Here is a 26140-nt window from a genome sequence, read left to right on the forward strand (position 1 = left end):
GAAGCTCTCTGCCTGTACTGTTTCCATTTTTACCTCACATGATTCCTAGTCTGATTTTGCCTGACTTGGGCAAAACTCGGGGGCAAATGATGCATCTCATCGCTTGTTTCTAACATTGTCAGAACTGCACTGATTAGCCTAAAGGGACTAATGCTGGGGCTGTGCAATTACTGGTCTAAACAAGTGGGTACATTTTTAACTGATTGGTCCAGAGGGGCACTGCATCATCTGTCTCATGTTGTTGCCTTGCATTTGTTGTTATTGTTTTTCTGCAGATGTTGTCAATTTATAGTGTACACATTTTTTTTCTGCTTGGCTCTGGATTACTTTTGTTTCACCATTTATTCCTCTCCTCTCCTCTCCTCTCCTCTCCTCTCCTCTCCTCTCCTCTCCTCTCCTCTCCTCTCCTCTCCTCTCCTCTCCTCTGTCATCTTATTCCTTTGTGACCTTCCCATCTAAGATCCCTTGTTCCTTTCTTTCTCCTTTGCTCTCCTTCTTTCAGCTGCCACTGTTGCACTGAGGCCTCTCTCATATTCTTCTTTTAACTTGTCGGGCTCGTCTCTCCTTAGCTTGACACACTCTTATTTCATCCCCTCCTCTTTCTGTCATCCTTTCTGTCATTTCTTTCTCCTTCGGCCTGTCCTTGTCTGTCCTGCCTTTTCCTCATTCCTCCTTACTTTAGTTGATTCATATTATTACTGTAACAGTCTAGTGCCTAAAGCTTGAAAAACAACCCCCCCCCCAAAAAACAAAAACGTGAATGAACACTGGCCACTTAGTGCACACATACTCTCACTGTGTGTGTGTTGTTTGTGTATGGAGCACTGTCCCTCTGCCCCCCACCACCATCCCTGCTTCTCTGGGCTTTTCATACGCTTTCTCGCCCTCAACATTTCACATGCAAATGCACGCATATACAAGGCACACGCATGCACAAATGCATGCAGAAAGAAGGACGCGCAAGGTTAGGCGAGCTGCAAGGCTCAGTTCAGAGGCTGCACATGCAAACGGCAGCAGAGATCTATTTTTTCACATGTGAACTACGTCTGGGCAGCAAACATGAATTCTGCACCATGGACTAGAGTCGATGTGAGTCCTCTAAAACGTTGCTGTCATAATGCATTCATCTTTTCCCCCTGCTGGGTAAAGAGAGCAGGGATGCCACCTAATGGTGAGAATGTATAGTGTATTGTCACACAACTGGGTTGTATGCTGGATGGGGGAAGGGAAGATTACAAGGCTGTGTCTCGTGTGTGTGTTTTACTGTGCATGCGCATCGTGAAACTAAGTGAATGCATGCTTGTTTTTTTTTAAATCAGTCACGTCATGTGGCCGTGCTTTGCTCTGTTGTCCTTTACGCTGATGGTTAAAAGGTCCAATTTCTACCTCACGTATGACACATATCTGATGATTGAAATCTGCGTGAACTTCAGCAAGCTGCAAGATATTGCAGAATATGTTGGGCCCTTGAAGCATGTGACTATGGGTAGTTAGTATTTGAAGGTTCAAATATAAAAGATGAATAAAATAAAAAAACATAAGCACACAAGACAACATTGATACGTGGGAATAGATTTGAGACTACAGCTAAAATGTCAACATAAGAGTGGAAATACAGATTAAAAATGTCCCTGTTGCTTGTCTTTTTATTGTTTTCAGATGTGCCGGAACCCTAAACAGATATACAAAGCAAGCAATAATATAATATGCACTCTTTGTTTGTTGTGAAGCTATATCCTTGGTTTGTGTATGTGTGTTCCCAGCCTGGCCCAGGTACCGTGTGCTGCGGGTCCAGGAGTTGGGCCAGTACAACCTGGAAATTCTGTCAGCTGATCTGTCCGATGACTCCCTGTATGAGTGCCAGGCGCCAGATGCTGCCCTGAGGTCCAGAAGGGCCAAACTCACTGTCCTCAGTATGTTTGTGTGCATCTGTGTCTTTGCACATGACTATGGGATGCACGCGAGACGGTGTTTGATTCTAACTGCGCTCTTTTTCTGCTGCAGTCCCCCCAGACGACCCAGTGATTGATGGGGGTCCGGAGGTACTGCTGAATGCAGGGGAGTCCTACAACCTGAGCTGTGTGTCTCGAGGGGCAAAGCCGCCCTCCATGATCGAGTGGCTCAAAGATGGTCTACCTGTGGAGGGGGCTAACAGCATCACTGTAAACCTAAAAAGACAAACCCACACATGAGCCTAGAAATACTGAACACACATACACAGTATCTGCAGTTCTAACACTCCTATATGTGCGTATCTCTCTCTGTCTTCCTATCCTCCAATCATCAGGAAGTGCTTCCAGACAGGAAGCGGGTGACCACACGGAGCGATCTGCCTATCCAGCCGGTTGACACCGATACTGGGAGGAACTACAGCTGTGTGGCCACCAATCTGGCTGTTCCCACTGGCAAAAGCACAACCGTCACTCTTAACGTGCACCGTAAGCAGTGATTTTCTTAATACAGACAAGTTAGCAAACTGAGAAGAAAAATAATGTATTCCACATCTCATTCAGATTCCTTGACTGAAAGATAAATACATATATTAACAGCAAATATTTACTACAGAGACAAACACAAATATAATGACTGTTCCCCCTGCTACTTTTATTATTATTATTTTTATGACAAAAAAGAACAAGCATCATAATTTTGAATGTATACCATCTGCCACCAGATAAAAGCTTTTATAGCAGCTATTAAGTAATGCGCGGCAGCCATTTTGCATCAGCCTGTCCTCCAGATTGCTGCATGCATTAGATGTGCTAGGGCCTGCTCTTATGTGACTCTCTTTTGCTCTCTCTCTCCTCCAGATTCACCAATAGTGACCTTGTCCATTGAGCCTCGCTCTGTCCTAGAAGGGGACAGAGTCACTTTCACCTGCCAGGCTCACGCCAACCCTCCTATCATGGGCTACAGGTCGGCTTCATTCTCATTTTCAGCATGCTTCTTAAAGTAGCTGCTACAAAGTCAAAGTGACAGATTTTAGTTTCAAACTAAGTTATGGTTTCTTTTAAATCCACTCCGTGTACTCAGGGAAACAATTTTAGGTTTCAATTCATGTCACACATGCTACTCATCTTTGTGTTTTTCCGGGTTTTTTTTAGTACATCTAACGCACTGTATTAAATCCTAGATGGGCTAAGGGCGGCGTGGTGCTGCAGGGTGCCAGGGAAAGCGTGTTCACCACCAAGGCCGACCACTCCTTCTTCACCGAGCCGGTTTCATGTCTTGTTTTCAATGCTGTGGGAAAAACCAACGTCAGCATCTTGGTGGACGTTCACTGTGAGTCACACTGTAGTCATCTCACTATGTTCAATAAGTTGCGGCCCACTTCACTCACTACGGTCCAGAGTCAGAGGGATAAAACACACCGTTGTTGTGTTTCTTTTTCTCCGAGTAGCTTTTCCCCTTTTAGTCCTACTGCATTATTACTCTCTCTCTCTTTCAATCTCTGTCTCCAGTCGGTCCAATCCTGCTGGTGGAGCCACAGCCAAAAACAGTAGATGTTGACTCTGATGTGACCCTCAACTGCAAATGGGCTGGAAACCCTCCGCTCACACTCACCTGGTTCAAAAAGGGTTCAAACATGGTAAGAAGCTAAGAGCCCACGCTTTGCACATTTTCCTCTGTACTTGTGCTCACACTGTTTTTACAGGTCACACTTTCTTCCCAAGTGTTTACAAAAGCGCCCGGTCATCGAAAAGCATTATGTTATATTTTCAAACACCATCTTTTATATTTATAACTTACATGAAACTAGGTTTTGATTTGTTGTCTATAGTAATATGATTCCAATTTAGTAACTCTATCCTAATCTATAATCAGCAAAAGGTATTAATAATATTTAATATTTCAATTATGTCAATAAAGTTATTTTCAATTTGAATTTTAGAAAATCTGTTTGTTGACAAATGTCTGGTTAACTATTAGTAACTTGTCGCTCACATCTATTGTATTTCCCCCCCAAAAATGGTAAATTTAGTTGGTGTTTGCAAATAATAACCTGTATGTAAAAAATGAGTGTAGTGATCATGACATCACTCACTGGTTTACAAAGTACCATTTTTTTATGGAGGATCGGGAGATGATGATTTCATGATTTAATATTGACTTGTGGAAAAAACTATGAGCTAGAAAATAAGACATTAATACAATAATTCATTATCTGATCATTTCATGGACAATAAAAATGGGAATTATAGATAAATATTTCTAAATTAACTATTAATATATTAATAAATACTTCAAATAGAAAAAGGATTTACAGAAAAAATCTCAATAAACTCTCAATAGGAAACCTCATTTAACCTCATGTAGTTAATAAGCTATTGGATTAGCTGCTCCAGTTAGCATTTAAGTAAATGTTTGTGCTTGTTTAAGGAGACTTAACCTCGTGTATGACTGAGCCTGTATAAGAAGTATGCAAAGGGACACTGCAGTGAAATGATCCTCTAAGTGTGCTCTGGTGAACTCAGCCTGACCACCTGTTATAAATAACGTGCTAACATGGCTAACCGTAGCATCACTTTTAGCCTCATGTTAGCTTTTGAAAATATTACTAGCACTAGCTAGCTATCGTTTTTAGTAAGCTAATTTGCTTTTCACAAACAAAAAGCCTGTCACATTTACACACAGTGTTAGAGCAATCACTGAAACATACAACCTTTAAAATAATTATTAAAATGCTCTCATCAGTCCAGATATTACCACATAACGTTCTGATGCTTAAAAGACTTTAGACAGGGTGATTACAATGACAGAACAGCAGTTCAGTCATTTCTTTTATTATTGATATTCAACAAAGTATGAAACACTGAATTATGAAAGTGCAGGAAAGCCAAGGACACGTGATTTCTGATAGACGGATCATAAATGGCCCAGCATTTTTCAAAGAATGCAAGCTGTCCAATTGTATGTTGGTATTGTTTCTGGAAATTGCACAGTTGGATTGATCAGTTCTGCAGAGCAGGGCATGGTACAGCTCAGGGATGAAAACTCTGTCTGTTCATCATCTACCTGAAATTGAGTTATTCATTATTTTGTCTGTTCCTATATCTTGTGCTGCTCAACAGAGCTGTAGACAGGTATAGACTTCTGGCTGATCTTGATGAGTGGTTGTTGCACAGAGGATGCAAAACACTGATGTTTGTCTCCTCGCCAGGATTAAGCCATCCCTCAGCTTTAAGGTGAAGGAAAGTGGCATAGAAGAGATTCAAGGAAATATTCAAATACGTTCCTCAGCAGCTGCTGATGAATTCTAAAAAGAAAGAGTCAAAAATACTTGCAGGTCACTTTCACCATTCACTTAACAGTGACATCCAACTGCTGATACATTTGAATAACTCTGATGTATAAAAGAAGATTTGGCAGATTTTTCATGGGTGCAACCCACATACACAACTCTGCTGCTCAACCGACAAATGCATTTTCTTTACAAATGTGGCACAATTTAAGGGAAAATAAACAGGCTTTCAAATGGTTTGAGATTTACTGACAATAAGCAAATCTACCAAACTCATACATCAGATGTGGTGTGATTTTGCAGGACTTACGGTATGTTATTAAACCTTTGATGGCTAGGTGTACAGTGCTCCTTAAATGGTTTTCATTGCTTAGATTTGTGTCAAAGTGCGTGCACTTGTGTAAGTAAGACAAATGAACTGAAATCAATAGCATCATCTTTAGCCTTTCTCTTGATAGAGCGCAGCAATACAAGGACTGACAGACATAATCGCCCTGTCAAGTCTTTTAAGGCTTCAAGCATCAGAAAATTATGTGTTAACATCTGGACTGATGAGCCCGTGTCTACTGCCATTTTTGTTTTACACACAATTCCTCTTTTTAAATAGCATTTTTGAAAATCAATTCTTTACACTGTAAATTTGAAATGTTTTTTTATTGAGAGTTATTTTTGTTCTGTAAATCCTTTTTTCTATTTGAAGTATTTATTAATGGGTTAATAGTTAATTTAGAAGTATTTATATTTCTTATATATTCTTTCTTAAATATCTATAATTCCTCCTTTGGATGTTGATTAAATTACTGTCTAAATAAATAAAATAAACATCACAAAATGCTTTATTTGATCTCTGAGTCTTCTGGACCTCCATATTTTTGGCCAACACCCTGTTTCTTTTTTTGTTTTCTTCTTTTTTGAGTTTAAAATGATCTGAGATCTAAGCCATTATAGAGGGAACCCTATTCTAACCTTTGCAGAAAGGTAAAGCAGGCATTTATGGAATGAATTTTGGTGTGTGTCACTTTGACTCTTTATGGATTATTTGCCAAAACTTTAACACAAGCTTTTAATAAAAGCAAAAATAATGCTTCTGTTTTGCCTAGGGTTAGAGTTATGGTGGGCACCAATGACAGCTCAGATCTCAGAGGCTCAACATGGGGCTCTTTGAGGATTGACTTGCGTCTGGAACCAGCCTCTAATGGTTATTCGGCACACTGCAGTTTCTGGCTTTATATCTGACTGAATTTTTGAGGATCAGCAGTTACCTCTTTGTGCTGTTGCTACCATAAGTGTCACCATGGACTGTTTGGTTAGCAATAAGGCTGTTTATGTTAGCTGCGGTGACTTACAGTGGGGAAGAGACCATCACTAAGACAGTAAAAGAAATGGGCTTGTTACATGTCTTTGTTTGGAAACTGTGGTCTGCCTTGGCCAAAAACCACATCTGTATAATCAAACTCGTTCAGGTGTTTTTCTTTCTACATGCTTACATATTTAGACATAATTTAACATGGCTAATTTTCAGATGGATTTGGTTGCTAAGCGTCTTCAAAACCTTTGTAATAGGTTAAAATTGGATGTGCATGTTTGCATTGTTGGCAATTTAGAGTCAGAGTGGAAGAACATGTATACTTAAATACTATCTACGATGGGATCTTTTGAGATAATACACATGGACCTTTTTTCTCCCTATACACTGTACATGTGGACCTTTATTCTGTTTATTCCTTGCTGCAGTTTTGCAGATGCCTTGTTTATATTTCTTTTTTCACTCCCCCACAGGTTCTGAGTAACAGCAATCAGCTGTTTCTGAAGTCGGTAAGCCAGGCGGATGCTGGCCAGTATGTATGCAAGGCTATCGTCCCACGGATTGGAGTAGGAGAGACTGAGGTCACGCTCACAGTCAACGGTCAGCAAACATCAACACAGTTTAATGTGTCACTGCTTGTAAACGAAAATGTTGTACTTTCGAAAAGGTCAGCGTCTCTGTAATTGAAAGAAAAAAAAATTGCTATATGTCTAAAGTGGTGGGCACTTGTTTTTGACCATCCTACACCTCCTTTTGAACAGGTCCGTAAGGTCAACAGTTAAAAAAAGAAACGAGCAATAAGCTTGGGTTTAGCGGTTTTTAGTAGTTTCTTTTACATTTTTGTTAAATGCATCCACATGTTCTCTCCCTGCAGGCCCACCCATCATTTCCAGTGATCCAGTCCAGTATGCCGGGAGAGGAGAGAGAGGAGAGGTGAAATGCTACATAGCTAGTACACCTCCTCCAGATAAGATAGTAAGTGAAAGGAAATGTGACTCATTTGTGGCAAAAAAAAACCGAAGATAATTTTTTCTACATTTTAGTCCAGACCGAGAAAAACGCCAAACCAGGAGAAGCTTTGGTCACAGAGACAACAAGGTTGTGCCTTTTAGTCCGACAGCAGTATCTATTTTATGGTTACTGTACCTTCCTTTTCGTAAATGGTTCTTTTCCTGCATGGCGAATGCTTTTAGGCACCGACACTGTCCCCTTTTCTATTTGAGTGGTGACTCACCCTTAAACTCTCCTAGAATGTTCTTCCATCCCATCACATAAACAAACCAACACTAAGCCGGCCCGCTTTTAGCTCTGCGTCAGAAATCGTCCTGGATGCTTTCCCTGCTTGGTTGTATCAGAGAAACGCAGCAGTAGTAGCTCCGCGGCTCCCCCGCCTCTGTGACTGATCCATCCTGACTTGCGTTGCATGCTTCTAATGCAAGTGGCGGTGGTTTGGGCAGAGAAAGATTTATAAAATATAAAAGACTGGGGAAGAACAGTTGTCCCAGTAAACGCCACAGCCAAGAGAATCTCCTTCTCTCGAATAAGTGGGCAGATTATGGAAACATGTGGGCTTATGTATAATTAACTCACCTTAGCGCAGTACTTCAGTGCTGAATAATACAGCTGCTTTTAGTGGCTTTAAGGTTGGAGGGTGTGCAAGATTCTCACCAGCTCATTCATCTATTACTGTCATGTCATTCTACAATGTTAGTGTGACACATTATAGCCAGTTGGCATTTTTGAAAAGAAATATCTTAACAGCTACGATCACCCTGTTGTGTTGAGAAAAGCAAATATTTAAACAGCGGTAATTTCAATTTTTTTATTCATGTTTGAAAAACTGAAAATGTAGTGTGGCGATAGCACAAATCATTAAACTGCCAGTTACTTAGATCTTCTGCATTTATTAGCCATACTGTGAACACTTTTATGTAACCAGTTCTGTTTCAGGTACCCTTTAATGTGCTTGAATACAGCACATTAACATGTATTTGTGCACAAATGCATAACTGAAAGCATTTGACTTGACTGTGATTTGATAGCTGGGGTGGGAATCATAAAGTAAGTCATAATAATATCCTCATATGTTTCCCATGGTAACGACGGTATCACAGGACAACTCCTGCTATAATGGTTGCAAGAGTAGGACTCGTCACAGTATTTATGTAACTTTATTATGGAGTGAAATGAAGTAGTGACTCCTGCACGGCTACAAAAAAATCATGACATTAGTGCAAAACACAGTGTGATGTTTTTTTTCTATACTGAGCAGGTCTTACACAGCTTTCCTGACTACAATGAATCTGCTCTTGAAGCCTTTTAATTGAATCTGATTTAGTCTAACGGGGTTTGTGCGTGCGCGTCAGGTGTGGGCGTGGAAGGAAAACGTGTGGGAGAAGGAGAAGGGGACGCTGCTGGAGAGGTACACAGTGGAGCAGAGCAAACTGTCATCTGAGGGCGGTGGCGTCCTCTCCACCCTCACCATCAACAACGTGATGGAGTCCGACTTCCTGTCCACTTACAACTGCACGGCCTGGAACTCCTTCGGCCCGGGCACCATGATCATCACGCTGGAGGAGACCGGTGTGTTTCACATATATTTATAGAACATTTTTCAGTGTTCTGGAGAAAATCTCAATGAAATGACCATCTAGTGGGAAGGAGAAGTGAACACAATTATTCAGAAGTTTCACAAGGAAAGAAGACAATGATTAGAGTATGAGTTTAAAACAAAATATGCACATAAATCATAGTAAAAGCTGATTGTGTGTATGCATATAGCGACTAAAAGATGTTTCCTGCTTATATATTAAATTTTACATGTCTTGTTATGTAGCTTCATAAAATATTTGTTCCATTAAAGCCTTGCTGCTGCAGCGAAGAGCAGACATCTGTAACTCACTGTTCCTCTCTCTCACCCTCTCATTACAGAGGAGGTTCCAGTGGGGCTAATAGCTGGTGGGACCGTGGGCTCTACCATCCTCTTGTTCATATTCCTGCTGGTCCTCGTTCTCATTTTCTACCGGCAACGCAAAGGCAGTGAGTCGTACTCTCCATATGCTTTCACGTACATTATAAAGAAAATCTGCAAATCCATTGTTTCCCATGCCTTTTAAGGGAGCATCGCAGATTAAATGCTTCATTTAATGCCAAAAAACGGGCAGCAAACCAGAGAAAATCAAACACCTACGACTTCCTCTCCACCGTATGGATGCAGGTCCCCTCTGAACTTGTTCCCTTCAGCTCACGAAAACACACCGACTGACAAGCGTGTGTCAAGCTGCATTCAACCTCGCCGTGTTTTGCTTCCAGGTCGGCGCGGGGTCACGCTGGGTAAGCCCGACATCAAGGTAGAAACGATAAACAAGGAGACCCACAGCTTAGAGGAGGACTCCGGCAGCGTGTCCACAGCTTCGCGCATGGTCAAGGCCATGTACTCGGTGAGAAGCGGCAGGGTGTGTGCGTCTGTGTGTGTGTGTTTGGGTTGGATACTGTTTACACAGCCTGTAGTTGTAGAAAAAACCCCTCAGATTAACTCGGTAACCTCTTCCTGCACCACACTGTGGCTTTTGACTAAAGAAAAACACCATGTTTTTTCCCTTTTAATCTCCCCTTTTTAACACTTTCAATCCCATTTTCTCTTCTCCTGTCACACTCTGTCGCCTCCTTCCCTTTTCCTGTCTCCTCCTTGTTTTTGTTTTTTTGTTTTGTTTTGTTGTTTGACGGTTTAGTTTCTCCCCTCTGTGTCCTTCTCTCCTTCCAATCAGCCCTTTAAAGATGACATAGAGCTCAAGTCTGACCTCCGCAGTGACACCCTGGACACCCGCCAGGAGTATGACCTCAAGGTGAGATCACACAGATGCCAGAAACATTTGCGTATGTCAGTTCAGGAATGAGTGTTCTTCAAAACGTTGGAAAAAAGTATGATTTCTGAAGCCAGATTTTTCCTTTGGGCTAATCGTCTTTTCAGCAGAGATGTGTTCTGCCTCATTTGCTGGTGGTATGCTGGGAATAGTGTAAGTGCTGTACTCAGTATCTGTGAGAATGTTAGAGTAGGATATTTAAGATCAAATTTTTTCAGTGCAGCTGGCCTTAATTGCTGGAGCTCTTTTGGTCTTTTCTGCCTTTCCCTCTCAGTCCAACTGTGATGTAACTCTTCCCTCTGATTACATAGCGAGCTGGCTGCAGAGTCATTACAAGACAAAACACAGAAGAAGACAAAAACTCCATAAATTGGAAAGAAATGTTTAAAAGAACAAACCAGGTTCAAGCACACTCTGCCTATTTAGCTGGCATGAATCATTTACACATTTTGACACTGTGGGGTTGGGCTAAGGTGATGAATGAATTTTCACGCAAACAGCTGCCAAAATGTTCTTCTGAACTCCCCGCGCCCCCACCCTCCACCCACCATGAATATTTTGTGAGGGCAAACAAACCACCCCACTAGCTGAAGTGCTGCCTCGGATCACTTTGAAGAAACAGAGACATGAATCCGCCCCAGGAGGTTGTTAGATCACCCCGACAACTGCTTTTTAAAAAAATTTTGTTCTTCCTGCTGCCTGAAGCAGCAAAACAGTGAAGCAAAGTTGGGTGGGAGAGAAGTCTGAAAGACAATGAAATTGCAGAAACATGTTAGATTGAGCTGAAGAGCAAATTGCGATGTAGTGAGCAAGGAAAGCATCGTTTCATTTTTAACGCAGGCATCCTGGGGTCAGCCCTGCGTGTTGTCCTGCTGCTCATGGACGCTTAAATTCAGCAAGAATCAGAATTTCTTCTTATTGTTAACTTGACTAATCTGGTCTCCTGGGATACAAAATACACAATAAGAATACCTGCCAAATAAAAGCCCAAATTCTGTATATACACTGGAAAGTTGATATCTCTGTGAGCTGCTAACAGCAGTTAAAAACATCCAGATATAGACGGTGGAGAGATAATAGCACTAAAGCTACTAAACCTTTAAAAAAATGATTCTTATGTGTTGTCTTTTTTGGCACATGAAACTTAAAATATAAGCACATGGAGGTGAGAGAGAGTCTGTAAACATAACTGTAGAATAATGTACAAATTATACAGTTATTTGCAGTTTTATCATCGGTTCATTTTTGACAAATCATTGATATTTCATTTTTAAATGGCCCAGTTATCGTCAGTTTTTTAGGACACCGTTAGTGTAATGTGCATTTTCTTGTTATTTTATATTTGAGTGAAATTCATAACAATAAAACAAACGGTGAAACTCGTGTGTTTCTGTTAGCAAATATTTGAACTGAAACTAATGAGATATACTCAGTGTACTCTTACATGCTATCCTCTTCCTTTCTATAATAATTTTGACCACTGGTTAAATATTGGTTACACATTTTTATGTGCATAATTTCCAGCTTTTCATTAAAATTATTACGCATGCAAATAAAAGTCTAAATGTAAAAACTGACAAGCAGGGTGACACGATGTCACGGTTCTCTCAGCTGTCGGGTTTGATAGGGCCGTGCTGCAGACGAATCATGCAGGGTGCTTTAGCCTTGAGTGTCATTTTTGAAGACTCCCAAGAAATCGATTTGCACTCATTTCTGCAAAGGACTCGAGCAGCTGAGTCACGATTAAGGAGCAAACTGGCCACACAGCACGATTTTAATGAATCTTCACCTTGATGTTAAACAGCTTAAAACTTGCGGTTAGCCCTGACCTCTGACCTTCCACGACTACAGAAAAGTCTCTGAGAGAACAGAAAGGAACATGATTTACTACAGAGACCTTTGAACTTTGCTAAATTGTTAAAAAATCATTAAAAATAAACTCTCTGAACTCTTTTTACTCATTCTTTCTTTTGTTTCCTGCTGTCTTGTTTCTCTCTTCAGGACCCCACCAATGGCTATTATAATGTGCGAGCCTCCACCCACGATGAAGTCCGTCCTGCCTCCCATTCCACCATGCACTACTCTGACTACCGCTCCCCCACGGGAACACCAGGGGGAGCTGCATCTATCAGCAGCAGCACTGGTGGCTCAGGTGCCACAGCCAGCGGAGGAGCCCCAGGGCCCCCTGGCCCCCTCACGTCACCCGGACGCCCACAAGCCTGCTACGACCCGCGACCGCCTTCCAGACTGTCCCACATCAGCTACGCCCAGTTCAACACCTTCACCCGCGGGGGCCAGAGCCAGCAGCCCCCGGCTAACCCTGCCCCTGCCACCAGTGAATTCCCTGGAGACTGCAGCCTCTTGGACTCCACTTCCCAGCTGGCCTACGACAACTATGGATACCCCTCGCACTACCAGACCTACCGAATGGGTTTTGCACCATCCAGCTTGGCTCCTCTGGAAGCCGGCCCGTCTTATGAGATGTACGGGGTAGGATCTGGGGTGGGCAGCCCTGGGGTTGGGGTTGGCCCAGGAGGCCCAGCTCCCTCGGGATCAGAGACTGGACTAGGAAAGTACGGCAGCTCCACTCGCTTCTCCTACACCTCACAACACTCTGACTACTCCCACAGCCGGCACACACAGCGGATGCAGACTCACGTGTGAGACAGAGATGCATACCCGCCTCACAGTCTTAGCTGCGCATGAGGAAGCATCTTATAAATAGAGTCACACCTGAAAACACTCAGTCACAAATTGACATGCACACATTATCACACACTAACATGAACACACCCTACTAAACACAAACACAACTACAGAAGACAAAAAAAACATGACACACACACACACAGGCACAAAGTCAGACAACCATGCCCGTGAGACGGGGGTAGGGGAAACAAGCAAGGAGCGAGCAAAAGAGAGGGTGGATAGGAAGGAGCTTAATGAGACAGGGAAGGGAAATTCCACAGTCTGGAATTCCCTCACTCCCGATGCGTTTGTAAATCTGAGCTCTGAAAGAGCGGACGGTGCAAGTCACAATCAAGATGGGTAATGAGAGCAAGAACCCGAGAGAGGACAAGAGATCGCTGATCTTTGGAGCCCATAGCCTTTGCTGTGAACTGACGTTGTAAAATGATGAGAGAGCGTCTTAAAAGCAAACTGAAAAACATAGTACAAACTGATCGGAAGAAACCTCAACCGGTGGAAGTCATTCCTGGCCGTCATTTTAACTTTCCTTTTTGCTGGTTGACTTATTCAGTGATCATAGAGCACATATACATAGTAGCCCAGCGCGCCCTTGTGTACAGTGGCACTTGGCCGTCATGCCTGTCAGGCAGGGTAGGGGACTGTTGGGCTGGGGAGGGGCGGGGGGGCTCGGGGGGGTTGTCGTCATTTTGCACTGCATCAACAGTATTCATGCTTAGACGTCTTAGACATCTATATCTGTGTTATGTCTTCTTTTTATTTGCACACAAGACTAGAGCTTTGTATTCTATTTTTTAACATTACAGAATTATTTTTGTCAGTGTAAAAACATGTAATGTGTACGTACGGACCAAAACTTTGAACGAGAGCGCACGTAGCTCGGGCCTGAGGGAAATCCACTGAGACAAGAGTGCCAACAGAAGAGCCTGAATTCAGGTTGTGTTTCACATCAGAAGGCTGTATCAGTGTATAAAAGAAACCTAGTGCCAAGTGTTCATGTTGTTCTTCACCTTAGACCATGTATATGCAGTAGAAGCTCCTACTATTGGCGGCTGTTGCTTTACAAACCAGGCTTGGGGGCCTTGAGTCATTCCCAGACAGTTTTTTGTAGGTTGGAGCCTTTATCTCCGAGCTCCGAACTACAAGCCTGGTGCAGACGGAGAGAGAAAACACAGATGTTGGGTTTAGAGTGGCCTTATAGAGGAACATGTCATACATTTCCATTTTTGAATCATTCCTCATCGTCCGTCTGCCAAAAATGGCCAGAGGAGAATGTGTAAGGAGAGGTTTAATGAAGGCTTGTCCACAATATTGACATGTAGTAGTGTATGACTGTGAGCGTGTGGGCGTGCGAGTGTGTGTGTGTGTGTGTGTGTGTGTGTGAGAGAGCGAGAGAGAGAAGGATCAAGGGGGAGTGCGTGGGCGTAGGCGCGCACATCGATTTGTACAGCGTGTTTGTATAGATGCGTGAATGACTGCGCGTGTACGGGAAGCATACTTTAAACACGCGGCGCCCCAATCGGAGCGCTCGCGTCACTATTGTATGCACTTGCGTGTGTGCATGTCTGTGTCTAAAAGTGTGTGGGTGTGTGTGTGTGTGTTTAAAGTATACGTCCATATCATTTCTCTCACAATCCTGTTACAGTACTTTTATACCTCTGGTAGGACTGTATCCTGTATTATTGTGTCTTTGAATTTAGAAAAATCCAATGTTTATCTTATTGTACTGTTCTTCGTAGCAGAGAAAACTGTTCAAAAGATGTACAACGAACGTTATCAAACTCTCATTTTTTAATTTCATTACCTTCAATATTTTTTAAAAATGGTATGTAATTATTTTTCCACAGTATTACATAAATAAAAGCACTGTTTTTTATAAAGTGTGGCATTTGTCATCTTTGAGTAGGTGGAGATTTTTTTTAACATGCACTGCTGGAGCTTCAATTCTTCATTGGAGAGTCCATTATAAGTCTGTAGTATGTTTATAGATGGCAGTACAAAGTGTTTTAGAAAAATAATAATAAACTTTTAATACTTTATCTAATTTTGGGGTCCTAATTTTGGCTGGTTTTGTAAAAACATTGAGTAAGTTCAATAGCCTGTGATTCTTTTTACCTTCCACTGCTGTTTTATATCCAATGTACCTGCTAGAGGTTACCAGCATGGGGGTAATCATTCAAATTCTTCCCATATTTATTAGGATCTAATTATAGTTAAGTTTAAATACAACCAAGACTGCACATGGATTATTGACTGGATGCACCATTGTATGATAATATAAGTGCAATATCCATCCAGGACAGAGAGACAGACAACCATTCAAGCTTGTATTCATGCCTGTGGTCAAATTAAGAATAACCAATTAACTATTAGTATAACTATTAGTAACTAAATGATGGATTGGGATTAAATAAGTTTATGCATCTTCCTGTTCCTTTATTAACATGTAAGTTATTTATTATTATTAATGTTTTGTTTTCCTTTTGATTTGCTTTTTTTGTTTGTCTTGTTTTTCTGTTTTTGTACTATTTTAACATGTTCAAAATAAAGATACAATACAATACAAATTAACCACCTGCATGTTTGTAGACAGTGAGAGCAAGCCAGAGTACCTGGGAGAACATGCCAAATCCACTTAAAAGACCTCAGTGAGAATTAGAAGTGAGAATTATTGATGTAAAAATGTAAGTTATGATATTAAATTGTTACTTTCATTTTATTATATATATATATATATATATATATATATATATATATATATATATGTATATATATATATATATATGTATATATGTATATATGTATATGTATATATATATATATATATGTATGTATGTATATATGTATATATGTATATATATATATGTATATATGTATATATATATATGTATATATGTATATATATATATGTATATATGTATATATATATATATATATATATATATATATATATATATATATATATAATATTAATAATTCTTTATATTTTTAAATCTTCGTAGACATAAAAATAGAAAACAATGAATTGAACTACATTTACCGACAGGTGGCAGACACGACACCACGACTACAGAAGAGGAAACTCTCCTACGTCACTGGCCGGAGGTTGTCTAACAGCCAAGATGGCGGCCACAATGTTGAGGTCGCTTAGCAAACTCGGACGTCCTTCAACAAAATTGTTATTAGGCCATAATGTGCTGAGCCCTGGCTGTGCGCTGCTGCAGAACAGGTATGATAGCAAAAAGACAAACCGTGACTCCACGAGTTATCTTTGTCCTCATGACGGTCTTCGCTTAGCTCCTCACAGATGTGCATGCCGAGAGGCTCATGCTAGCAAAACGCTACATAATCCGGCTTTGCTTCTATAAAACATCGCAGGGCTCGCCCTGTGCAGTTTAGTAGTATGAAAATAAATGAAAAACATATTTATTGGCTGCTTGGCTATAACGAGTGCCCTCAGCAGCTTGTTTAGAGCATAGGTCCGCATCTCCCACTGTCGGGTTAACTGGAGATCTGCTGTCAGCGTGTGTCAGTGTTTACTACATCGGTGTTTCATGGTCAGTGAGGTCAAAATGGTTTTAACGCATAGACAGAAAATTAAAGGTTTTGGCACAAGGATGAAAATAAATAGATAATTTGGATGATTTTGGAGGTGTAGTACGCTATGTTTAACTCAGCTCAGGGCTTCAGAAGGTCTCTGAACCAAATTCAGGGGGATATAAACCTGTAACTAGCATTATGCAATGCTAGTTACTGACATATTTATGCCTCTGTATATTTGTAATATTCAGCATTAATACGTGCTATTTTATTACCGTGGCTGTATGTTACAGGACTCATGCAGTGCTGTCAAAAACATGTACATGCTTACTACTTCTATAGGAGTTAGGAGGGCACAGAGCAGCCAGATGGTGCTAATCAAATGCATTTGAATAACTGATCCGCAAATGTTACCAAACTAGCTGTTTGCTAGTTTTAGAGCACTCAGGTGTGTGTTAATACAACGCCACATTCTTTCCAGGGGTGGAAATCCCAACGAATGCAATCCACGGTCAGGCTGTGCAGTGCTCAGAGGAACTGGAAAATCCCAAGAGCTCCATCTTAGACTGTACAGGCCTGAGTTAGCATGTTAAGTGTTTAAATTCATGACAGTTCCCAGAGAAAAAGTTTGCAAAGTTGCTTCTGAAACCCCCCACAAGATTTAATTATCATTTAATAATAGTATGTAAGTTCACGCACAAATCAGTGATTTGCTGAATGACATCACTTACAGTTTTGGCATTGTCCCACATATTCTGGAGGATCTGTGGTTTTTTTCTCATTGCATTGTTGCTCTCATGCAAAGTCTTTGGAAGGCTGTACCTTTTCTGGCTTCCTTTTCGTACACAGTTGTTTCAGTGTCTTCAGGCTTCTTTCTTGCATTATTACCACTTTTTCCACTTTACCTGGAGCTCAGCGTATTTCCTTATGTAGACATGGGGCCTTGGCAGTATGCAGAGTGCACAAGCCTGCTGGTTCAGAGTGATTCTGATTTACTTACATACACACAATGGCAAGACCAAAATAGGCCGGTGCACACATTTCATAAACCTGGTGGTAGTTTTGAGTGTGTGTTTGTTTTTGCGTGGGATAAGAGTGTTTCCATACGTACTTATCTGCCTTCACACACATATGAAATTCATCAATAGGATTTAATATTATGTCTGCACAGAATTTCAGCTGTAACAGGTTCAGTTCTTCTGGGAAGGCTTTCCGCAAGGTTTAAGAGTGTGTTTATGGGAATTTTTGATCATTTTGTCACAAGTACATTTGTGAGGTCATGCACTGATGTTGAACGAGAAGGCTTGGGTTTCAGTCTCTCCTTTAGTTCATCCCAAAGATGTTCTATCGGGTTGAGGTCAGGATTCTATCCACGCCAGTCAAGTTCGTCCACACCAAACTCACTCATCCTTGTCTTTATGGACCTTACTTTTTGCATTGGTGCACAATCATGTTGGAACAGGAAGGGGAAATCCCCAAACTGTTCCTACAAAGTTTGGAGCAGGAAATTGTCCAAAATGTCTTGATATGTTGAAACATTAAGAATTTCTTTCACTGGAACTAAAGGGCCGAGCCCAACTCCTGAAAAACAACTCCACACCATAATCCAGTGCAGTCACACAAGTACCGTTCTCCGGTCAACCACCAAACCCAGACTCGTCCTTCAGATTGCCAGACAGAAGTGTGATTGGTCACTCCAGAGAACACGTCTCCACTGCTCTAGTTTCCAGGGATGGAGAGTTTTATACCACTCAATGCAGCTGCTCGACGATAAAAACCGATTCCATGAAGGTCTTTACGCACTGTTCTTTAGCTAATCCGAAGCCCATTGAAGTATGGAGGTCTGTAGAGATTTGCTCTGCAGAAAGTTGGTGACATCTGCACACTCTTCAGCATCCGCTGACTCTGAATGGATGAGTGAAAACTTAAAATGAGTAAATGAGGGATAGCTGTTCCAGTCGCAGAAGTAAATCTACAAAGTTTCAAAGTCCAAACCTCAACCTCATTGAAACACTGTCGGGAGATCTTAGGAGAGCCTGCAGACCTCAATGATCTGAAGCCGCATTGTAAAAAAAAAAAACTTGGCCAAAATTCCTCCACAATGACACGAGAGACTGATAAAGTGATGCACAAAACAATTACTCGACCTAAGTTCTGCAAAAGGTGGCCCTCCAAACTACTGAATCATTGACATATTTTGTTTTTCACGAAGAAAACTTTCCATCTCTGCATGTTTCCTTGATGAGCTACTTCTAACGATCAGTCCTCAGGTTGGCAGGCTCAGTTCCAAGTAACATCTGATAATGAGGTTAAGGCTTTAAGCAGCGCGTAGGTAGCCTGAGGCACCACCTTTTTGTACTGCAGGATCGTGTTAGCACTGATAAAGGTCGCCACCCAGCCTCATACCTACATCGCCTTAAAAATAACCTTGCTGTGTTTCACAGGCAGAAACAATGGCAGCCAGATGTGGAGTGGACGGAGCAGTTCGCTGGTGCAGTCATGTACCCCACTGCTGTTAATGAGAAGTGGACACCGCCCCCGTGGAATGGTAAAGACTGCTGTTCACCAACATCTACTCGTTTCAAATATTACTTTTTTCTTTTAATTGTAACTGAAAGGGAAAATAATGAGCTGCCAAGACTGCGGGAGAGTTGAACACAGTCCAAGTCTAAATGTATCATGTCAGCCTTTGGCAGAGACAGAACGGTAAAACGTTTGACTTATTTCCATTTTTGTCCTCTGTGTTTTCTGTCTGCCAGCCTTCATTAAGATGGGAGGCAGGTATTCAGTGTCTGACTTACGCGTTTCTATTTCCACAGTGCACTTGATTTAAGATGTGCTCATAGTTTGGGCAGCTTGTTCCGCATTATGGTTATTTGTTTGATGAAAACAAACGTGCTGGTCTGTCAGACTGGTCGAACTTTAGTTTGCTGTTTTGTGCTCTTTGTTTTTCAGACAAAGATCCTCCTGCAGAGAAGGAGGTGTCCAACCTGACGATTAACTTCGGCCCTCAGCATCCTGCAGCTCACGGTGTGCTGCGTCTTGTGTTGGAGCTCAGCGGGGAGTCTGTCAAGAAATGTGACCCACACATTGGCCTGCTGCATCGTGGCACAGAAAAGCTAATCGAGTATAAGACATACCTGCAGGTACTGAACAATGGGATGACTTAAGTGGTCTTTGTACTCGCCAACTTCCAGCCATTACATACCTGTTAAATTATTTTGTATGCATGTAAGTGTAGGGGCAGTTTGTATTATTTTTGTAACCATCCTCATTTAAATAAAACACGTTCTGCTGCAGGCTCTGCCCTACTTTGACCGCCTGGACTATGTTTCCATGATGTGTAATGAGCAAGCCTACTCTCTGGCTGTGGAGAAGCTGCTCAACATCCAGGCCCCACCCCGTGCACAGTGGATCAGAGGTACTGAGCATGAGTGGTCAAATATGAAAACTCCTGAAGAAAAAATATTTAAAAAAACATTATTCTGGAAGTCTTATTTAACCACTATTAATGCCAAATTTGCATTTTATAAATTATTACAATTTGTAATAATTTATAAATTATTATATTATTATTATATTATTATAATTTTTTATTTAATTACAATGTAGTTTGCACTTATGTACTCATATCTACATTTTTTTTTATCTTTAGTTTGTGTATTTAGCTGAAGGAAACTGTTTTTTTTTTTCTTTCTATTTTCTGACAGACTATTAAGTCTGTCAGAAAATAGAAAAAAATAAAAATGCTATAAATGAAATAAATATAAATATAGCTAGGGGCAGGGATAGTGGGTAAATTCAAATTCAAATTTTTATTTGTCACGTACACAGTCATACACAGTACGATATGCAGTGAAATGCTTAGACAACTGCTCGTGACCTAAAGTGGTCGCCCCATGATTGGAAGGTTGGGGGTTTGAATCTACTAAACGGCTACCCCGAGGTACCCATTCACTGAGTGAATGGGTTAAATGCAGATGAGTAATTTCCCTATGGGGATTAATAAAGTATGCATTACATTATTGTTATGACTGTAAGATGAATCAAATTTAATGTTGTGCACTTTCATGGTACTTGCGCAGCATTCTTTTCTCTGGAAGTGTAAGACCTTCACTGGGCAAAAAAAACCCCTTTTAAAGCTTGATTTCATGAGCATTTAACAAACGTTTACATTTTTTTGAGTTTCCAACAGCAGTTTTCTTTGTCTGGTATGTTTGTTTTTGACCCTTTGCTTTAAGATGCAGTTAAAAATGACACACTAGGGGGCGCTAACTAAACATAAGCGCTGCTACTGTCTTCTATTGGTCCATTACAAAGTTCACAGCATAGGCTGCACGGAGATGTACGCTCAGTGTGTTTCTGTGCCACAGACACGTGCCTCTCACCTTTAGCCTTGTACGGAACAAATGAGGTTTCTGGTAGAGATCAGGCAGCCACAATTGCACAACGTACATGAACTTGAAGATCTGAAAAGACTACATTTTCCAATGTGGAGAATTGGAAAATGTAGTTGTGGTTGCTTGGATTCTTCCTCAACAGGAAACAGTGAGAACCAAGGATCAGAGTCGTAGTTTTGTTTCAAAGAGGATCACTTTAAAGTCGTGTCTGGCAACAAAAAGCGTCAACTACTGTGTTGACTGTTGTGTTGTGTACCTGCCTTTAATGTTTAGGCTCTATTTGTGAAGAGTTAACTTGACATACGAGCTATCTAGAGCTAACATGCCTCTGTTCTTGCACTCAGTTAGTGTTCCTGGGGCTTTTTTATCTGATTGAATTGATTGTTTGACCAAGTAATCACCAATCTAATTTCAAGAAGCATTGAAGTGTTTAAGTAGATTTTTTTATTTTATTTTATTTTACGTGGACACTAACAAAACATGTTGAACTGAAAGTAAAGTAAAACTTCACCAGTGAGCAGCTGGAACCTGTTTCCAGTTTGTTGAGCTCTGTTCTGTGTCGTTTGTAGTGCTGTATGGAGAGTTGACTCGCATCCTGAACCACATCATGGCCATCACCACACATGCTCTCGACATTGGCGCCATGACTCCCTTCTTTTGGATGTTCGAGGAGCGAGAGAAGGTAACGGAACAACAATCACAAGGTGTACTGTGGTTCTAATCTGGGGATTGTTCTAGTTTTTTTTTGTTGAGTCAAGCCCGCTCCCAAAATCGCTGTATCTTTGATTCATAAACAGTAGCTATGTTCTCATCAGTTAGTGGCACAGTGACCTTCAGCTCTTCAGGTGTTTACTCAACAATATCCTGTGTGTGAGTCAGGATGTGGGCCACGTCTGACTTCACATTTTCACTGAGTCACTGAAAGTGTCCCAAAAATGACAGGACTGTAAAATGAGTCAACCGCTTGAGTCTGAATCTTCTGCTGGCGATACAATGTGATGATCTGAAGAGAATCCTGGTTTACGGCATCCAGCGTAGCATGAAATGAGGAGTTTGTGGCTCCACGGTGATGTTACTTAATTCCGGGTTGCTTTGATAGTGAGATTCGGGTTGTCTGTGTTTTTAGGTCAGAGTGTTACTTATCTTCTTTTTGACAATACCCCACAGATTCACTAAGGGGTTCAGCCAAGTCAAGCAAACACAGTAGTAAGTGGTCATCAAAGGATTTGGTGTTAGTGAAATGAAAACTGCATCATCATAAATCCTGACAACAGGTGGAATACGCAGTCCTCCAAAATCTACGGCTACACTGTTGCATAAAGTACTAATATGCTGATAAAACAATGGTACCCCGAATAATCAAAGTCTAGAAACTTCACACTGAACTTCAAACGTCTTGCATTCAGTGTCTGTTGACTAGACACTTGATTGCAGTGGCACCAGCCTCAGTCTACTCATTGAGAGTCTCAGTTGTTTGATTGTAACAGCATTCATCAGTGAAATGATAACCTATCACCGTGATCGACTGGTACATACGATTGTAGCTTTTCTTTTAAAATAGGCCGTCTAATCCAGCGTATGAGTTTTGCCACTAATCCTGAGACTGTGACACTACTGTACATGGAAATGTGTGGGGTTTTTTTCTTTTTCTTTCCTCTTTAAATCTTTAATTCTTGTCTCCTCTCAGATGTTTGAGTTTTATGAACGAGTGTCTGGAGCAAGGATGCACGCTGCATATGTCAGGCCTGGTGGCGTACATCAGGTAGGAGAAGAATTCATTACATTTTTATAACTAGAAAGTTCAACACTTCTCTAAACATGCTTTTTAAAATCTATCTATAGATACATATAGATTATATAGATAGATAGATGAGAGATGCAATCTAAAGATCAGTATAATATTGTTGCATTTGAATATGTTTCAGGATTTGCCTCTTGGCCTGATGGATGACATCTATGAGTGGTGTAAGAATTTCTCCATTCGGATTGATGAAGTTGAAGAGGTGAATGACTCCATGTTCTCCTCAGTTCTCCACAAGCTCTCAGTGAGCTCAAGCACGATGGGCGTGTGGAGCTTGTGGATGCAATAAATTTAAAGTGACATTCATGTTGGATTTCTTTCATGCAGATGCTGACCAACAATCGTATCTGGAAGAATCGCACTGTGGACATCGGAGTGGTTTCTGCTGAGGAGGCCCTCAACTACGGTTTCAGGTAACCCATAAATGAAAGTTCACTGACATATTAGAAAATTAAGTTACACTGATGACAATGATGGCTTCACTTGCACAGTAGTGAGCTGTTATAAATGCATTCTAAATGAATAAACAAACCCTCCTAAAGGGAAGTGACACTGCTGTGTCAGAGGCAACGTGTGTTTTCAGTCTTAATAATGGTGCAATCTGCCATAAACTTATGAAATCAGTTTGTATAATTCATTTAAATAGTCTCCTTCTGGAAGCTGCTAGAAATACATGTGTTTGTAAACCTTGAAATGCATCACTCTGCTTTTCCCACCACCAGTGGAGTCATGTTACGAGGGTCTGGAATCAAGTGGGACCTGAGGAAGTCTCAGCCCTATGACAAGTACGATGAAGTGGAATTTGACGTTCCGATTGGAAGCAATGGAGACTGCTATGACAGGTAAGACTCCTCCAGACAAACAGCCCGAGTCTTCTCTATAGCAGCCCGGGTATGAGCACACCTGAAGAATATTTGGTCTCTTTATTATATATATTCTTCTACTGTCTCTTATTATTGAGCAGTTTAGTCTTTTTGAAATGAAATACTTGTGATTTATGTGAGTTTATCTGTTGCTTTTTTACAAAAGGCTGCCTATAGAACCAGGTCTTACCACTCGGCAGCTGCCATGGCGCATATCTCTGTTTCTGATCAAAGCAACACAATGTAAATTTAGCAGTAAATATGTCACCCAGTTTAAAACTCAGACGTTCAGCCTAGCAACAGAAAGCTTCACAGAGACATTATTGGCCAACTGTGTTTAAAAGGAATCCTGGTTTACGTGCCTACACGGTGAGAGCTTGATGCTCCTGGCTTTCATGAATGCAGCATAAATAATCAGAATGAGCCGTCACTCACAGACGGCAGAAGTTGGCGACCTCGTTTGTCCACAGAGTTTGACCTATTTTCTGATCACCCTCTTGGAGTGACTAAACATGTGGCTGCGTACAAAGCACATTGTGGTTCACCAGTCTCACTGGCATGAGTGGAACACATCCACTTCTGTTTTAATCAGTCAAAATGGCCCTGGGAACTATTTTTTTCTCCTTCAGGTCGATTACCTGTACTATACTATGCCGTAGTACTGTAGTTGTGTAATGCACTCTGAGCATGATGATGCCAGACTGAGCTGCTAACGTCTGCCTTCCACCTTCTCTGCAGAGTGTTTGAGGTGTATATCGTGTAGTGGCGTAGAGCAACATCAGTCCTGTGGTTTACTGCTACTTGTGTGTGTATGTGTGCGGCTCAGGTATCTGTGCAGAGTGGAGGAGATGAGGCAGTCCCTGAGGATCATGCACCAGGCGATGAACAAGATGCCAGAGGGCGAGATAAAGGTGGATGATGCCAAAGTGGCTCCGCCTAAGAGGTCTGAGATGAAGGTGTGTTGAGTAGAGAGGTTTCCTCTTTTGCTGTGCAGCCTGCAGGCTATTTACGTTCTTCTCTGTATTTCATCACTCGTGTGTTATTTCAATTTCTTGTTAATTTGTGTTCACTCGTCCTTTTTCAGAGTTAGGACAGTTTTATTGTAAAACTCAATTAAATTTGGCTGCACTTAAGGCTGGAAACCACCTGTACTTCCCCTCACTGTTGTAATGTTAACATTCCCTCAATATACACTGATGCTCTTTTCTTTTTATGCTTTTTTCCCCCACAAACTTTGTGTTATTTTGCTAGATGTCCATGGAGTCTCTGATTCACCACTTTAAACTGTACACAGAGGGCTACCAGGTCCCCCCAGGGGCCACATACACAGCTGTAGAGGCACCTAAGGTGAGAGCACTCAGTGTAGAGTATAAGGACAAATTGTGCAGTCATCAAAGTGTACGACTAAGGCTTTTTGAGTCTTAATTAGATGGGACTTTGTTGTGGTGTAATATGCTTATTGGAGTGTGTGTGTCTGTGTGTGCGTGTGTGTGGCTTGCAGGGAGAGTTTGGTGTATATATGGTTTCAGACGGCTCCAGCAGACCCTATCGCTGCAAGATCAAAGCCCCTGGATTCGCTCACTTGGTGCGTACTTAAAAATTTCACACGACACTGTGAAATATTAAATACTCCCACCATCAATTATTCAGCTCATTTAACGGCTTGTCCTCTAGGCTACTTTGACTTCATTAACTATATTTTATTAAGCGTTACGGAGCAGTTTTTTTTTTTTTTTTTTTTTGTCCAAAGCTCTCCTCGGCTTCCTTCCTGTTCGTCTTAGCTCATGGGTAAACGAGCTAATGCAGTTGAACGTCGTCATTAGAATTTGGGTTTACAAGGCTAAAAATGTGTTTGAAGTTGCATAAACAAACTAATTGAGTCGTTACTGTGATAACTCGAGGCTATAATCTCATGAATTAAGACAACTTTTGTGCTCTCGTGCATACTGGAAGCTTCACTTGCTCTAAATGTTACTTCATGTTTGCTTCTTTCTAGGCCGGTCTGGATAAAATGGCCAAAGGACACATGTTGGCAGATGTGGTGGCCATCATTGGTGAGAATGTCACAATAACTTAAATACTTGCAGACATGCAGAAGCGAGCGTGCAAACGGAGCTGCTTCACATCGAGTGTTATCTTCTTGCAGGTACGCAGGACATAGTGTTTGGAGAGGTGGACCGTTAAAGCGATACTCTTAATGTGTCGCTTCCCCAGCGAGGACTCTCTCTCTCTGTCACACCACTATCTTGTCAGACGGGCTTTCTTCCTGTTCTCTTTTCACTGTAGTGAGCTTTTTGACAGGCGGCTTCGTTTATCACCATTCATGTACAATGCCCAAATCAACCTAATAAATATTTTATGTCTGAACAGTAAACGCATCTGTTTTCTTTGTCCCACTGCGATAAGTTGACATCTTAAG

The 26140-nt window shown here is 41.3% G+C and overlaps 2 protein-coding genes across 3 annotated transcripts in view; both read left to right on the plus strand.

Annotated features, from left to right (window-relative positions):
* Nucleotides 1-14997, plus strand: part of kirrel1a (kirre like nephrin family adhesion molecule 1a) — a 32591-nt gene extending 17594 nt beyond the window's left edge. Inside the window, exons 3-15 of one of the 2 annotated variants that reach the window (XM_085451702.1) lie at nucleotides 1764-1913; nucleotides 2005-2162; nucleotides 2288-2438; nucleotides 2811-2916; nucleotides 3134-3282; nucleotides 3462-3589; nucleotides 7022-7148; nucleotides 7423-7523; nucleotides 8915-9131; nucleotides 9480-9587; nucleotides 9861-9988; nucleotides 10280-10393; nucleotides 12413-14997. In XM_085451702.1, the coding sequence (XP_085307828.1) occupies nucleotides 1764-1913; nucleotides 2005-2162; nucleotides 2288-2438; nucleotides 2811-2916; nucleotides 3134-3282; nucleotides 3462-3589; nucleotides 7022-7148; nucleotides 7423-7523; nucleotides 8915-9131; nucleotides 9480-9587; nucleotides 9861-9988; nucleotides 10280-10393; nucleotides 12413-13075 (2300 nt within the window). In that variant the 3' untranslated portion in view covers nucleotides 13076-14997. The remainder of the gene's footprint in view (nucleotides 1-1763; nucleotides 1914-2004; nucleotides 2163-2287; nucleotides 2439-2810; nucleotides 2917-3133; nucleotides 3283-3461; nucleotides 3590-7021; nucleotides 7149-7422; nucleotides 7524-8914; nucleotides 9132-9479; nucleotides 9588-9860; nucleotides 9989-10279; nucleotides 10394-12412) is intronic. The other variant, XM_085451703.1, reaches the window with a different exon arrangement.
* A 1204-nt stretch (nucleotides 14998-16201) lies between these two features.
* Nucleotides 16202-26095, plus strand: ndufs2 (NADH:ubiquinone oxidoreductase core subunit S2). Its single transcript, XM_085451706.1, has 14 exons — nucleotides 16202-16346; nucleotides 19102-19205; nucleotides 19613-19803; nucleotides 19958-20078; nucleotides 21627-21739; nucleotides 22745-22819; nucleotides 22983-23060; nucleotides 23186-23271; nucleotides 23581-23700; nucleotides 24548-24677; nucleotides 24973-25068; nucleotides 25223-25306; nucleotides 25718-25775; nucleotides 25868-26095. The coding sequence occupies exons 1-14, from the start codon at nucleotides 16240-16242 to the stop codon at nucleotides 25903-25905; spliced, it is 1401 nt and encodes a 466-aa protein (XP_085307832.1). The 5' UTR covers nucleotides 16202-16239; the 3' UTR covers nucleotides 25906-26095.
* Nucleotides 26096-26140: the final 45 nt, after the last annotated feature.

The sequence above is a fragment of the Copadichromis virginalis genome, linkage group LG3, assembly GCF_057382275.1.
Source record: "Copadichromis virginalis isolate Kocher_CV1m ecotype Utaka linkage group LG3, C_Virginalis_male_GT1.1, whole genome shotgun sequence".
NCBI lineage: Eukaryota > Metazoa > Chordata > Actinopteri > Cichliformes > Cichlidae > Copadichromis > Copadichromis virginalis.